The following is a 12,657-nucleotide window of genomic DNA, read 5'->3' as shown; positions in this document are numbered from 1 at the left end:
ATTGATCAGAGAGAGTGAGAGGGCTTCTGTTAAGGAGGAGTGTAACTTTCAAGGTCTGTTATTTAGCTTGAAACAAATTTTGATGGTATTTTTCAGGCTCCCATGGATATCTCCAGCATGGAGAAGAAGCTAAATGGAGGCCAATACTACACCAAGGAGGAATTTGTGGGTGACATGAAGATCATGTTCAGGAACTGCCTTAAATACAATGGTGAAAACAGTGGTAAGAGTTTGGGAACATGAGTTCTATCTATTGGATGCACATAGTTTGAAAACAAGTCTCTTCCAGCCTCTTGTAGCTGGATTGGACCAGAAATGAAAGGAGAGGAGAAACCCATAATTCTTCATTCAGACACTTTCCAAGATTGGCTGTACTCTACCCCAGTTTATTCAGGGGTAAGCTACCCTAGACTGAAGCCACAAGACTGAGCATGGTCTCCTCTTGGCAACTCCAGCTCTTTTTGTTTGTTCAGAGCCCTGTCCATATATTGACAGAGCTTAGAGCACACGAACAGCATTGAGAGCACTGTAAATTGGAGTTATAGTGCAACTTCCTTCACTGTATCTACATCATCTATTTACACACCACAGAGGCTTCTGTGGTATTAGAGTTTGAACCCATATGGGTAATTTAAAATAAGGAATGCAACTGAAATGATAGGTTGAAATCCATAGGAAATATAAGTCTCCCATTTTCCAGTTCTTTTGCTTGTATTTTGCTTCTTGCGTAAAACAAACTTGGTAAAGCACAGAGAAGGAATAGCCTAGATGTCAAGGGTAGATCCAGTCAGTGGAGAAATGTAAGTATTCAAAAGGCCTCTCTATGAAACTCAGTTTCTTTGATTTGCTTGTTTAAACACAGAATACACTAAAATGGCCTATAACTTAGAGAGATGCTTCCACCGGGCAATGATGAAGCACTTTCCTGGAGAAGATGGAGACACAGATGATGAGTTCTGGATCAGAGAGGATGGGAAGCGGGAGAAAAGAAGTCGTCGGACTATACGTTCTACTGCAGGAAATGTTTGGACACGATCCAGAGACTCTGAAGGACCTGGCAAAAAGCAACCACATGTGCAAAACGGAGGAAAACTTCCACCTCACAAGGCGAAACATCGCGTTCCCACTTCTTCCTCGTCTTCCTTCTCCTTCTCTGTAGAAGATCCAAGTAGCAGCTCAATTCAGCCCTCTGGAGAGGTGGCTTCTTCCAATGGGCGTGGCTTCTTGCGCTCACACCACTACAGTGGAGTGCCCAACCGTATATCCCATCCTGGGCAGATGGTGAGTAGTCCAGTGGACCAAAAGGAAAAAACATCCTTTGGCAGAGATGGCAGAACAATTGCCAACAGATGGGAGGAAGTAACATTAAGCATTAGAGTTAATTCACTCCTTTAAAAAAAAATGTTGTCTTTTATAATGCAGGCTTCTTCACTTTCTTTCCCCCATTCCTTCCTCCTTGGTGCAGTTTACACTGGACTTGAAAGAACCCAGTTTTTTTTAGTGGGCAGTTGGAAAGTATGAGGATTGGAAGGACTGTTTTCAGTGTAAATGTATTTTAACCTTTTAAGCTGCAAAGAAATACCTTCTGAATACAAATTAATAGAATCAGGGTTTGAAGATGACTTATCTAGCCTCAGTTCACAGGCTACATTAAACTTTTTGTCAGAGAGGTAGTGTATTACAAAAGTTTGGCAATGAAGCATTTTGCTCCAAATAGTTCAATGAGGAAGGGAACTGCATACTCCCGCACCCATCCCCAATAACTGCCTAGGTCACTGGCCAGTATGACTGGGGGAGAAAATTTCTTTCCAGTCTCAAATGTAGTGATGAATTACACACCCCTTAGCATGAGCAACATAACTGAGTCTTCCCAAAGAAAAGTTGATTTGGCTCGAGTCCACACTACCCAACACTCTGCTATAGTTGTGATCATCCTTAATAACATTAAGAAAAAAGGAAGGAAACTGAAGGTCATAGGGAAGGGGAGCCTTTTCAAACTCTACTGGGTATCAGCTGAGGTCCAAGAATGAATAAAAATTAAAGTAGGATTCATAAATTTACCCACCCGTAACGCAATCATAGTAGGATTCTATTTTTTAATAACTGTTCTAGAGAAACAATCCCAAAACTTCATACACTTGATAGTTACATTTTACATGTGAGTTTGATTTCCCAGTTTTGAAGCAAGGCTGTTTCAGATCACATCTGCTGTACAGCACATTAGTAGGGGAAAATTTAATTTAAAATCCTAGAAGAGGAGAAGGAAGGAAGCAGACAAATTACCATTCTTAATAGAATTGTCTGCATTTGTGCATGTGGTGACTAGGGTGTTGTGTACTAACCTTTTGTTTCTGAAGTGATGCATCTGTTGAGAATCAGGAGTGGTAACATGATTTATCTATCAGATTTACCTTCCAGGAAAACAAACGAGGCTAGGCAGGAGGTAGAAACTGATGCTCTTCCAGACACAGGCATATTTGGTTCTGATGACTGCTGGGTGGTTCATCAACTTCGCTTGTGCATTGATCATTAGTGGTCTTGAATAGGGATAAGCATTTGAGCAGTCAAAAAAGATTTGGTCAACTGAATGGTCAAACGATGGCCAAGTATTTATAATGCATTAATTTAATGAGAATAATAAAGAAGATAATCATCACCCGGTTTAAAACTTATACTAATTATAACCAAAAAACCGTGTTGTGAAACAATGACTAACTTTTAAGAAAGAATTATTTGATTGTTTAATTTATTACACTTTTATCCCACTCTTAATCAGGGTAGTATATATATAGTCTCTGTCTCTCCCCCCCACCCCAATTTTCTCCTCACACCAACCCTGTAAGATAAGTTACACTGAGCGTGTGATTGGCTCAGTGTCACTTAATGGGGTTCCTGGCTGAGTGAGGACTTGAACCTGGTTCTCCCTGGTCCTAGTCTGACACTCTGTCCACTAGGCGACTGGCCTTTGCCACTGATGATTCCACATGTTTCTGTTTGGAGATGCCTGCAGTTATAGCAGGTAGCCCGTGGGAGAACTTCTGCTATGTTGCTAGGTTCACCTCTGACTGCTGCAGTGCTAGGGGACAACTATTTTTAATAAAGAAATTTAAGAGAATGAGAAAGAAAGGGAGGAGCAGAGTGGCAGACAGGTTCAGTAAATAGGTCCTTTATGCTTTATGTTTCCATTTGAAGTTAAAGGTAGTTCCTTTATCTGAAATTACTGAAGACTGTGACTCCAGAGGCTCCACCTCTGACCAAACCTCATAGGTGACTTCTGTTTTCCTGTTCAGAGGCCAGCAATGCCAGGAACATTTAGCTCTCTACATGGGGCTGATCCAGCGAAGCCATATGGATCACCACGAGTACCAGAACCACACCCTGGTGAGCCAGGTCAGCAGCACCAGCACTTTGCCATACAGGTAAAAAACATAGTAGGAAGTGAGCTTCCACCTGCGTATGTAAGGGTTAAATGTAAGTCTGTGATAAGGAAACCTAAATTCTGTGTTTGCAAATGAATGATTACTTACCCATGGTTTTATTACAGTTGCTGTTACTGCAAAGTTTTGTGTATTTGGACAAGGAATAAGACAACAAAGGGGTTTTGAGGCGGGGTGGTGGTAGTCATGCAGTTAAGCAAAACAGACAACAAAGACTAAGGGTCAGGAAGATTTGCAGTACTAAGAGCAGGAAAAAGGAACTCGTTTTGGGTTCACTGCAGAAATGTAGCTTCAGTGGAAGGCTTTTTCCAAGCTTAATTGCAGAGTGGGGAGATTTTTGAGGGGGCGTTACAGCACATGGGGACGGGAGAGTTAACCCTTCCCTCCTCTGCTATGACCCCCCCCCCACTCTCCCTTGTGCTGTGCTATAATTTTTTTTATTGAACCTGCCTCTTTTCCTTTGGTTTCCTTCCTCAGCCTTCAGCTGGATTAAATGATCTGAGAGGACATCGGCTTCCTGCTCCAGAGAAGCAGGTGTGTGCAGGACCAATGCATGTCTCCACAATAGGACCTCAGCCTGGGTCCCTGCAGTTTGGTCGGATGAGCAGCCCTCCTTCAGATGCCAGTATGTATTCCCCTGCACAATTCCAGCAAGGATTCCTTTCTCCAAGGCACAATGGGCCCCCCATGCGACAACCAGAGACCTCAGAGCTTCCCCCTGGCCATATGTACAGACCCTATAAGTACCTAAACCGTGCACATCCTGCTGTGTGGAATGGAAGCCATGATGCAGCGAATCAGATGGCCCTAGGAGTAGACAAGAAACCTCCAATGGGTGCATGCCCCTCTATGCCACCGCGTGCTGTGAGCCACATGATGGAACCTCGGGCGCTGAGACCACCTTTGCTACCCAATCAGTGGACTGAGCAATCCAATTTCCTACCTCATGGAGCTCCACCCTCAGGATATATCCGACAACCAGGCAAAGGCCCTGGTCAGAGAATGCAGCAGCAGCTACCAGCCTCATTATTTGGGCCTCCTCCTCAAATGCAGAGAGTAGCCCAGGGTGGGGATTCCATGATGGACAGTCCAGAGATGATTGCCATGCAGCAGCTGTCCTCCCGGGTATGCCCACCTGGTGTGCCTTATCACCCACGACAGCCTCCTCCCCCACACTTACCTGGACCATTCCCACAACTGGCCCGTGTGGCATCAATGAACATTCAGCCTCCAAAACCAGTTTCAGGGAATGGGAACTCTCAGGACACCAGTCAGACAGTAGAGCTGGAGAACAACCGAGGTAATTGCATATTGTTGCTTTGCTAGGGCAAAACATGGCTACTGCATCAGCTGAGCAACTAATTTAGGTCCATTTATTTTTTGTGGTACTTTGCTCGGTCTTACTCACAATAATCTCTTACAATAAATAACACCTGCATAGAGACTGCTATGCCCACTGGTGAATGGGGTTTCTTTAGGGCTTGTTTGTTTTGATGCTTTGCCATACATAAATCTTGATTTAATATTTAGTATAAATGTGATACACATCCCTCTTATGGCATTGGGAAAGTGAAGTGACTGCCTCAAGTAGAAAGTAGTAGATTTTATAGAGCACTGTTAAGAGCAGCAGAGTAAGAGACAGACCGATTTGACACAAATATACAGAAAAATTCTCCCATTCAAATAATAGGTGCACAAATATGGTTAACACCATATTTTGATGTATGGAGCATGTGTACAGAATGTTACAGCCTTTCTCCTTCTAGCTCTATATTTATTTTGAAGTAAATCTGGCAAATTTCCTTCAGTATGTTCCTGTTATATTACCTGCTCTATTTATAACTGTCTGTGAGAATAATTGGTGATGGAGTTTCACTCCAGCTACATAAAAACATAATTGGGGTCTAGAGATTGGGAGCAGGCTGTGGGATTGCATACTCCCTCCTAATACTTGTGAGATGGGTGAACCATTACTGTTCCATCTGACTAGCTTGTTTCTCCTACCTGAGCAGGTGTATCTGTGATTCACTTGACTAAGAGAGAAAACTGCAGTCATATGGATAGACAGCACTTAGTTACAGATTTATAAATCCCAGCTGAGTGTTTTGGACTTCAAGTATTATTACAATTTATGAGTTGTGATCCCTGAACACCCCTCAAGCTAGACAATACAAATTGGTACCAGAAAATATATATTTATTGCTCAAACAGCATTACAGAACAGCAAAACCTTGCAAGAATAAAACAAGCAAGACACATTACTACATACAATACACCTGGGCTAATTTTAGACGCACAACAGAAATAGTGTTAACTATTAACACTATTAAACAGAAATAGTGTTAACTATTAAAGAGTATTAAAAAGCTAACAGATTTTTAATAAAATTAAATTTCTTCTTTCAACCAACAAAACATGAATCACTGAGATCTTATAGTTACCTATCCAGCAGGCATGGTTGGCAGAGCTTGGGTAATCATGGTTGATAATCTTCTCGTTCTTCAAGGATCTCTCTGCTCAGCCATGTTAAGATCTCATTATTTATAACATTCTACCTAACATTACCTCTATTTTTTTTTAAAAAAACATCTATGCAGCTGGACTTAAAACACAAGCTTCAGACCTGGTCATAGCTCCTGCACCTAACCTTAAAAGGGCCTCTCCCTAACACAGCCAGGCTTACAGCTAACTTGAGAAGCACCCTTACAAAAGTCCCCTTATGATATAAAACAGCTTTTCACTTACAAGAGCTGATCAGCCCACCTGAAGCAAGCTCCATCACCCTAGCTCCAAGAACAAATGTTTGCACTTAAAGCTACCTCATAGCAGATATAGAACTAGTCACTCTATACTTACAGTTAGCCCACACAGATTATAATGAATAACACTCATATCATAGAATAGTAGGGTTGGAAGGGGCCTACAAGACCATCGAGTCCAACCCCCTGCTCAATGCAAGAATCCAAGTCAAAGCATCCCTGACAAGTGGCTGTCCAGGTTCATCTTGAATGCCTCCAGTGTGGGAGAGCCCACCTCCCTAGGTAAAGGGTTCCATTGTCATATTGCTCTAACAGTCAGAAAGTTTCTCCTGATGTTCAGCTGGAATCTGGCTTCCTGGAATTTGAGCCCATTATTCCGTGTCCTGCACTCTGGGATGATTTGAGAAGAGATCCTAGCCTTCCTCTCCGTGACAACCTTTCAAGTACTTGAAGAGCGCTATCGTATCTCCCCTCAGTCTTCTCTTCTCAAGGCTAAACACGCCCAGTTCTTTCTGTCTCTCCTCATAAGGCTTTGTTTCTTAAAGTGCCGTGCCCAGAACTGGACACAGTACTCTAGATGAGGCCTAACCTGTGCTGAGTAGAGGGGAACTAGTACTTCATGGGATTTGGAAGCTATACGTCTATGAATGCAGCCCAAAACAGCATTGGCCTTTTTTGCAGCCACATCACATTGTTGGCTCATATTCAGCTTGTGATTGACAACAATTCCAAGATCCTTCTCGCTTGTAGTATTGTTGAGCCAAGTATCGCGCATTTTGTAACTGTGCATTTGGTTTCTTTTTCCTAGGTGCAGAACTTGGCATTTATCCCTATTAAATGTCATTCTGTTGTTTTCTGCCCAGCGCTCCAGCCTATCAAGATCACTTTGAATTTGAATATAAAACACAATAAATTCTTGTCAATAATACATGTTACATTCATACTTGGTAACACCTGGAGGAACATGCACACATGCACATACCCATTAAATTGCTCTAACCCCACCCCTTTATCATAGTTCAGTTTTGCATGTGACCATTGCTAACCCTTGTTGAAATGAGCATGCTCCTACATGCCCATCTTAGAAAACCTGGTTAATATTATGTTTGTATTAGGCCTTAGAGTTGCACTGTTAACTGCTTGGGGTGTTACTAGTTCTTGTGGCCAAAGAGCTGCATGATGTACTATGAAAAAGCCCTTTGATTTGTTTTTGTTTCCCTTTGTGCAGCAGAGCCTCCATCAGGAGTGGAACAGAAAACCCAGTGTATTGGCCTCCCAGAAGGGACGTACCCCAAGCTGCTACCTCATTCCAAGCCCCCCTTGCAAATGGATTGCTCCAGGCAGAACTTGACACAAGAAGGGGAGGGAGATGATTCTGGAAATAAAAACGATCCAAAAGCAATACAGAGCAAGAGCACATGGCCAGTGGAGAGTAACTATACCAGTCCGGTAGCCCAGGGGTGTGTGAGGGACATCGTAACAGCAACGGAGAGAGGACCTGTGCCTGAAAATGGTGCTGTAGGTGAAGGGCCATCCAGTGGAACAGAAGGGAAAGCAGTTGCTGCTAATATAATGGAGAAGCCGCGGTGTACTGGGGGAAAAAATCTGTTGGAAACAACTGTGCCTTGCATTGGACAGAGCACCAGTTCTCCTGCTGGTGTGGATGGCAGTCCAGTGGGAGGCACCTCTGGCCAGTTTGCCACTCTCTACATGCCCAACTTGGAGTATCCAAATTCAGCCACAAGATACCACATTAATCCAGGATTGCAGGGATTCAGTCCTATGATGGGAGGGAAGCCCCCTCCAGTGTCACACTCTCAACATTTTTCTGCTCGGGGCTTTCAGCCTAATAACCCCCATGGTGTTTTCCCTCGTTACCGTCCCCACCAGGGAGTGCCATATCCTTACCAGCCTCAGCCTGCCCCTTCTTATCACCATTACCAGCAGCCTCCTTACTATGCTTGTCCACAGGGTTATTCAGACTGGCAGAGGTCTTTCCCTCCCCAGTCCAATCCCACTGGGCATCCACCTGCCCAGTCACCTCTGACTAGGCCTCCTTTCTCAGACAGAGGGACCATGGGCAGTAGCATGCAGGGCTGTGAGGTGCTTAGCACTGCTCTGACTTCCCCAAACCGAATGGACATGGCAAGCACCAAAGAGGTTCCGAGCAGTGGGCAAGACCTGCCACCAGAGGCTGAGAAAACAGATGAGTCTCAAGAGAGACCTGAGAGTCCCAAAGAGTTTCTTGATTTGGACAACCATAATGCAGCCACCAAGAGGCAGAGATCAGTTGCAGCAGGAGAGTACCTGTATGGTTCTCCCCCACCACCCATGAGTTCTTCTGGGCTTGGATTTAGCCCATCTGCTTTCCCACCACATGGTGTCATGCTGCAGGCAGGGACACCTTATGCATCACGACATCCAGCCAGTCACTTCCAGCCCAGGGCTTATGGGTCACCAGTGAATGCTCACTTGTCGCATCATCCAGCCAGTAATCAAGCCAATGGGCTTGCTTATGAGGGACCTCTGTACCGGTGCCAAGAAGAGAATGTGGGGCACTTTCAGGCCTTAATGATGGAACAGACTGGATGTGGAGGTGGCATGGGGGGACTGTCCCCAGATATGTATAGAACAGCAGGGTAAGACTGTTCTCCATGGGTCAGGGAGGTTGGGGGAGGAAGGGGGGAAGTGGTGAATGGTGGTTGCTTTCATAAAGATAAGACTCCAAAGAGCTGCAACCAACAATGAACAGCACAAGCTGTTATCATTTCTGAGAGAGCCTCACATGCAACCATTCAAGGACAGAGGAGACAGCTCTAATCATTTATGTGCTATACTGTATAATCATGATCTTTTTTTCATATGGTGAACTCAGCAATAGTGTTTTCTCAGATTTTATGGAGGGGAAATTATTCAGCTATTTCATACTGATTGAAGAAATAGTTCAGTAATTAAGACTGATGGTTGCTTACAATGCTAACTCCATTGCTTATCAGAATTAGACTTCTCTTTCCTATCCTCCATCTGTATTCAACCCAAAAGAAATAACTCAACACAACATAGATATGAACAGTACAAAAAATAAGTAATGACCAAACATGAAATTTGGCCCTCTCCACCAAATGATTTTCTCAGTTCAGAAATGTATGTCTCTGGGTAAACTGTGTGCATATGAAAGGGCTATGGTTGCTAAAGTTTCCATCTCCATTATGTGTGATTCCAGAATGCACATGCACCAGCCACAAGCCCCATTCCCAAAGGTGCCTACAGCAACACCAGCCCGGGAAGAGCTGCCACCACAGAAACCACCAGCATTGCCTCTGGATCAAGTAAGTGCCAATAAAGAACAGAATTTAGGGGACAATGTTTGCTTATCATCAGGTATCAAAGGTGCAAGACTTTTAGCAGTTTATTTATTTATTTAAAACTTTTGTATCCCACCCTGTATAATTAAGATATCAGGGCAGCATACAGATAAAATCAATTTAAACAGTATAAAACAATGAATAATTTAAACAGCTAAAAGCATATTAAACTATTAATTAATTAATTAATTTATTAATTAGCTAATGCAAATTAGAAAATCTAAAACAGTTAAAACAGTGTGCAACTTGGGGGAATTCAGTTAGCCTTCAGAGGCTTTGGTGAAAAGCCATGTTTTAACTTGGTGCTAAAATGAAACCAACGTCTGCACCAATCAGGCCTCCAAGGGGAGGGTATTCCACAACTGGGGTGCCACTACAGAGAAAGCCCTCTCCCATGTGTTATGTAGGAAGAGAGGGAATAGAGCCAATGGTAAACTATTCTTTTCTCATTCTTGTTTGTGCCTGTGGACACATTCAGATTCTGTGCATTTTTGCTTAAGCTGAGATTTTTGGCTAGTAAACAAGAAGATATACAGGCTAATTTCATGCCATCTGAATAATTAATAATATAATAATTTAAAAATTCATAGCATTTATATAGCATTTTGGATTGTTCAAAGCCCTTCTCAGTATGGCAGGTCAGCATTATAATACCCACATTGCAGCTTGTGGAATGCAGAGGGAAGCTGAGGCTGAGAGAGAGAAAGCACTTGTGGCTTGCCTGTAGCTACCTGGCAAGTTGGTGACTGAGGCAAGATTTGAATTCAGGCATTTACAGTTTACAGCTCACACTTTTAACCATTACACCAAGTTGTTGCTCTTGATTTCATAGTCATTGGCTCTCTGGTTGCCCTATCTGGGAAGATGAGAAATAATTTCTGTCTGGTGCTGATAACATTTCTCAAGGTCTTTGTTTTCAAAGGCTGTAAATCAGTGCTGTGTTAGGGTGGCCTGATATGGTACCATCTCAGGACCAAAGTAGATGATACATTAACAATACAATCCTATACATGTCTACTCAGAAGCAAGCCCCATTCAGTTCAGTGGGGCTTGGGAATATAGGACTGCAGCATAACTGTATGAATTAATTGAGTGTGTCTGTTTTTATTTTTTAAGAGCACAATCCTATGCATGTTCAGACAGAAAGAAGTCCTAGAGTTCCTAGCATTCCCCAGCCAGCCGCGCAAGATTTTTTTCTGTCTAAGCATGCATAGGATTGCACCCCAAATCACTGCGGGGTAGGGAGTGGTGGGAATGAAGATAGCAATAGCAGTTTTCTTTCATGGGGATAGCAGTTTTGAAGTAGGGAGTAGTTTTATTCAAGACCACAGAGTGGGGGGAAAGTTTGGAAAAAAAAAAAAAGAAACTCCCCACAAGCGGTGGTCCTGATCAGCTTCCCTTTCCCTCATGCTACAGTCCTAACAAAAATCATCCTCCAAAGCTGCTATTTCCCTCCTCCAAAAGTGAAGCTCCTATTGCTGTCATGTGCCCCTGCAGTTGCTATTTAAAAGACAAACGCAGATGTCTTGAATGCACTTAGTCATTCATCATATTGGCTAACGTAGCTTTAGTTGATATTTGACTCTCACATTTAAAAAGAAGTCCTGTTGAAACAAGTATTGATCACCTTTTTGTTTATTCTTTTCTAGAGCTAGTCTAAGAACAGAAGGATTAAAAGAAGATGAGAACCACATATGACTGAAAAAGGGCAAATGCTTTCTACCCTCATCTTCTTTCCCAGCAGCATCTGGCTTCCAAGGTCTGGTGGATTACAGTGCCTTGGTGCCTTTCTATTAACATGGAATTGTCCTGGGTCTGAGCCAGCCATAGGGCTGTCACAATGATGCAGAGGAAGCGTCTCAAACTAGTGACTTGTTTCTGACTAGAGACTTTTGTTTCATTCAGGGTTTAAAGGGGCTCTGTTTGAGGGACTTGAAAGTTTCATAAACTGTTAAAACTCAGGTATATTTTTCAGGGTGAAAGATAGGGGACTATGGAAAATATTTGTATTAATATGCGTGTTTGGAATGGAATCCAGTTTACAGATTTTTTTTTTAACCTGTTGCCTTTTTAAAAAAAAAATACCTTTCTGTTGGTGAATGTATTGTACATTATTAGGCTGGGAGTGGTAGGCCCCAAATGTTGTGGGCATAGCACTGGGATGATCACAAACTGTTTACAATCATGTCACACTGAAATCCTTCAGGAGAGGGTGGATGCGAGGAATAGTAGAACTTTTTGTGATTTCTTTGTTTAATCAACATCAGCTGTCTGTGGTCTGGGACTGAGACTGAGACACTGTCTGGTAACTGGTCATAGGGATTACTCAGCAGAAATCACAGTGTTCCCCTCTCCTGACCATGGATTATATGCACTGCCAGTTCCTGCCACTATAGGAACAAGGAAATCAGGAACTGGAATTTCCAGGAAATTGGACATTTTGTGTGGGACTGTAGCAGCCTTTTCTTAATCTTTTGACTGGGAATCATCAGTATGTCAGTAAGAATCAAAACCTTAGTCCATAAGGTGCTGGGATAGACGAAATTCTTACAGTGTCTTTACTGAAAATACTATAACATTAGTTAGGATAAGGCAAAGAGGAGATGCATATTGAGCTATTTGGTCTCAGTGTAATTTGGCTCATGTCCCCATGAGAACAATGCAGAAATAGAGCTCCTCCCTTTAAATTTCAGCCAGCTGGTATAGTAGGATGCAGACATGCTTTTGTGGGAAGCGATAACCTTTGATCCTATATGCAAGCATTGAGCATGTAAGCTAAGACTGCTGAAAAGGAAAATTGGAAATCACCTTGTATTAGAATAACCCATTTTACAACTGAGATTGTCATGTGATTTGTAATATGGGACTTGTAGGGGACACAAGCTCAAACCTCCATGGAGTTGCAAATATTATATGTTTGGGACTTCAGAAACAAATATTTTGTCTATATGGGGAACCTGCCAAATAGACCAAGCTGTCTGATGACAGAGCCGAGACTGCGGGGGAAAAAACAAGAAATGTTGTTGCGTGTAATGTTGATGTGTTGGCCTACCTATTATGAAGTTACCAGAACTGGGGACAGAAGGCACCAAGAGT

The 12,657-nt window shown here is 42.8% G+C and overlaps 1 protein-coding gene across 1 annotated transcript in view; it reads left to right on the top strand.

Annotated features, from left to right (window-relative positions):
* CECR2 (CECR2 histone acetyl-lysine reader) overlaps nucleotides 1–12,399 on the top strand; it is a 111,399-nt gene extending 99,000 nt beyond the window's left edge. Inside the window, exons 13-19 of the mRNA XM_084811875.1 lie at nucleotides 97–223; nucleotides 863–1,281; nucleotides 3,291–3,419; nucleotides 3,915–4,737; nucleotides 7,425–8,835; nucleotides 9,420–9,525; nucleotides 11,211–12,399. Coding sequence (XP_084668001.1) covers nucleotides 97–223; nucleotides 863–1,281; nucleotides 3,291–3,419; nucleotides 3,915–4,737; nucleotides 7,425–8,835; nucleotides 9,420–9,525; nucleotides 11,211–11,216 — 3,021 coding nt within the window. The 3' untranslated portion in view covers nucleotides 11,217–12,399. The remainder of the gene's footprint in view (nucleotides 1–96; nucleotides 224–862; nucleotides 1,282–3,290; nucleotides 3,420–3,914; nucleotides 4,738–7,424; nucleotides 8,836–9,419; nucleotides 9,526–11,210) is intronic.
* Nucleotides 12,400–12,657: the final 258 nt, after the last annotated feature.

This window comes from Heloderma suspectum, chromosome 7 (genome assembly GCF_057233095.1).
Source record: "Heloderma suspectum isolate Gila_16-S chromosome 7, 16-S_ref, whole genome shotgun sequence".
NCBI classification, from domain to species: domain Eukaryota; kingdom Metazoa; phylum Chordata; class Lepidosauria; order Squamata; family Helodermatidae; genus Heloderma; species Heloderma suspectum.
This window is presented reverse-complemented; position numbering and strand designations above follow the sequence as displayed.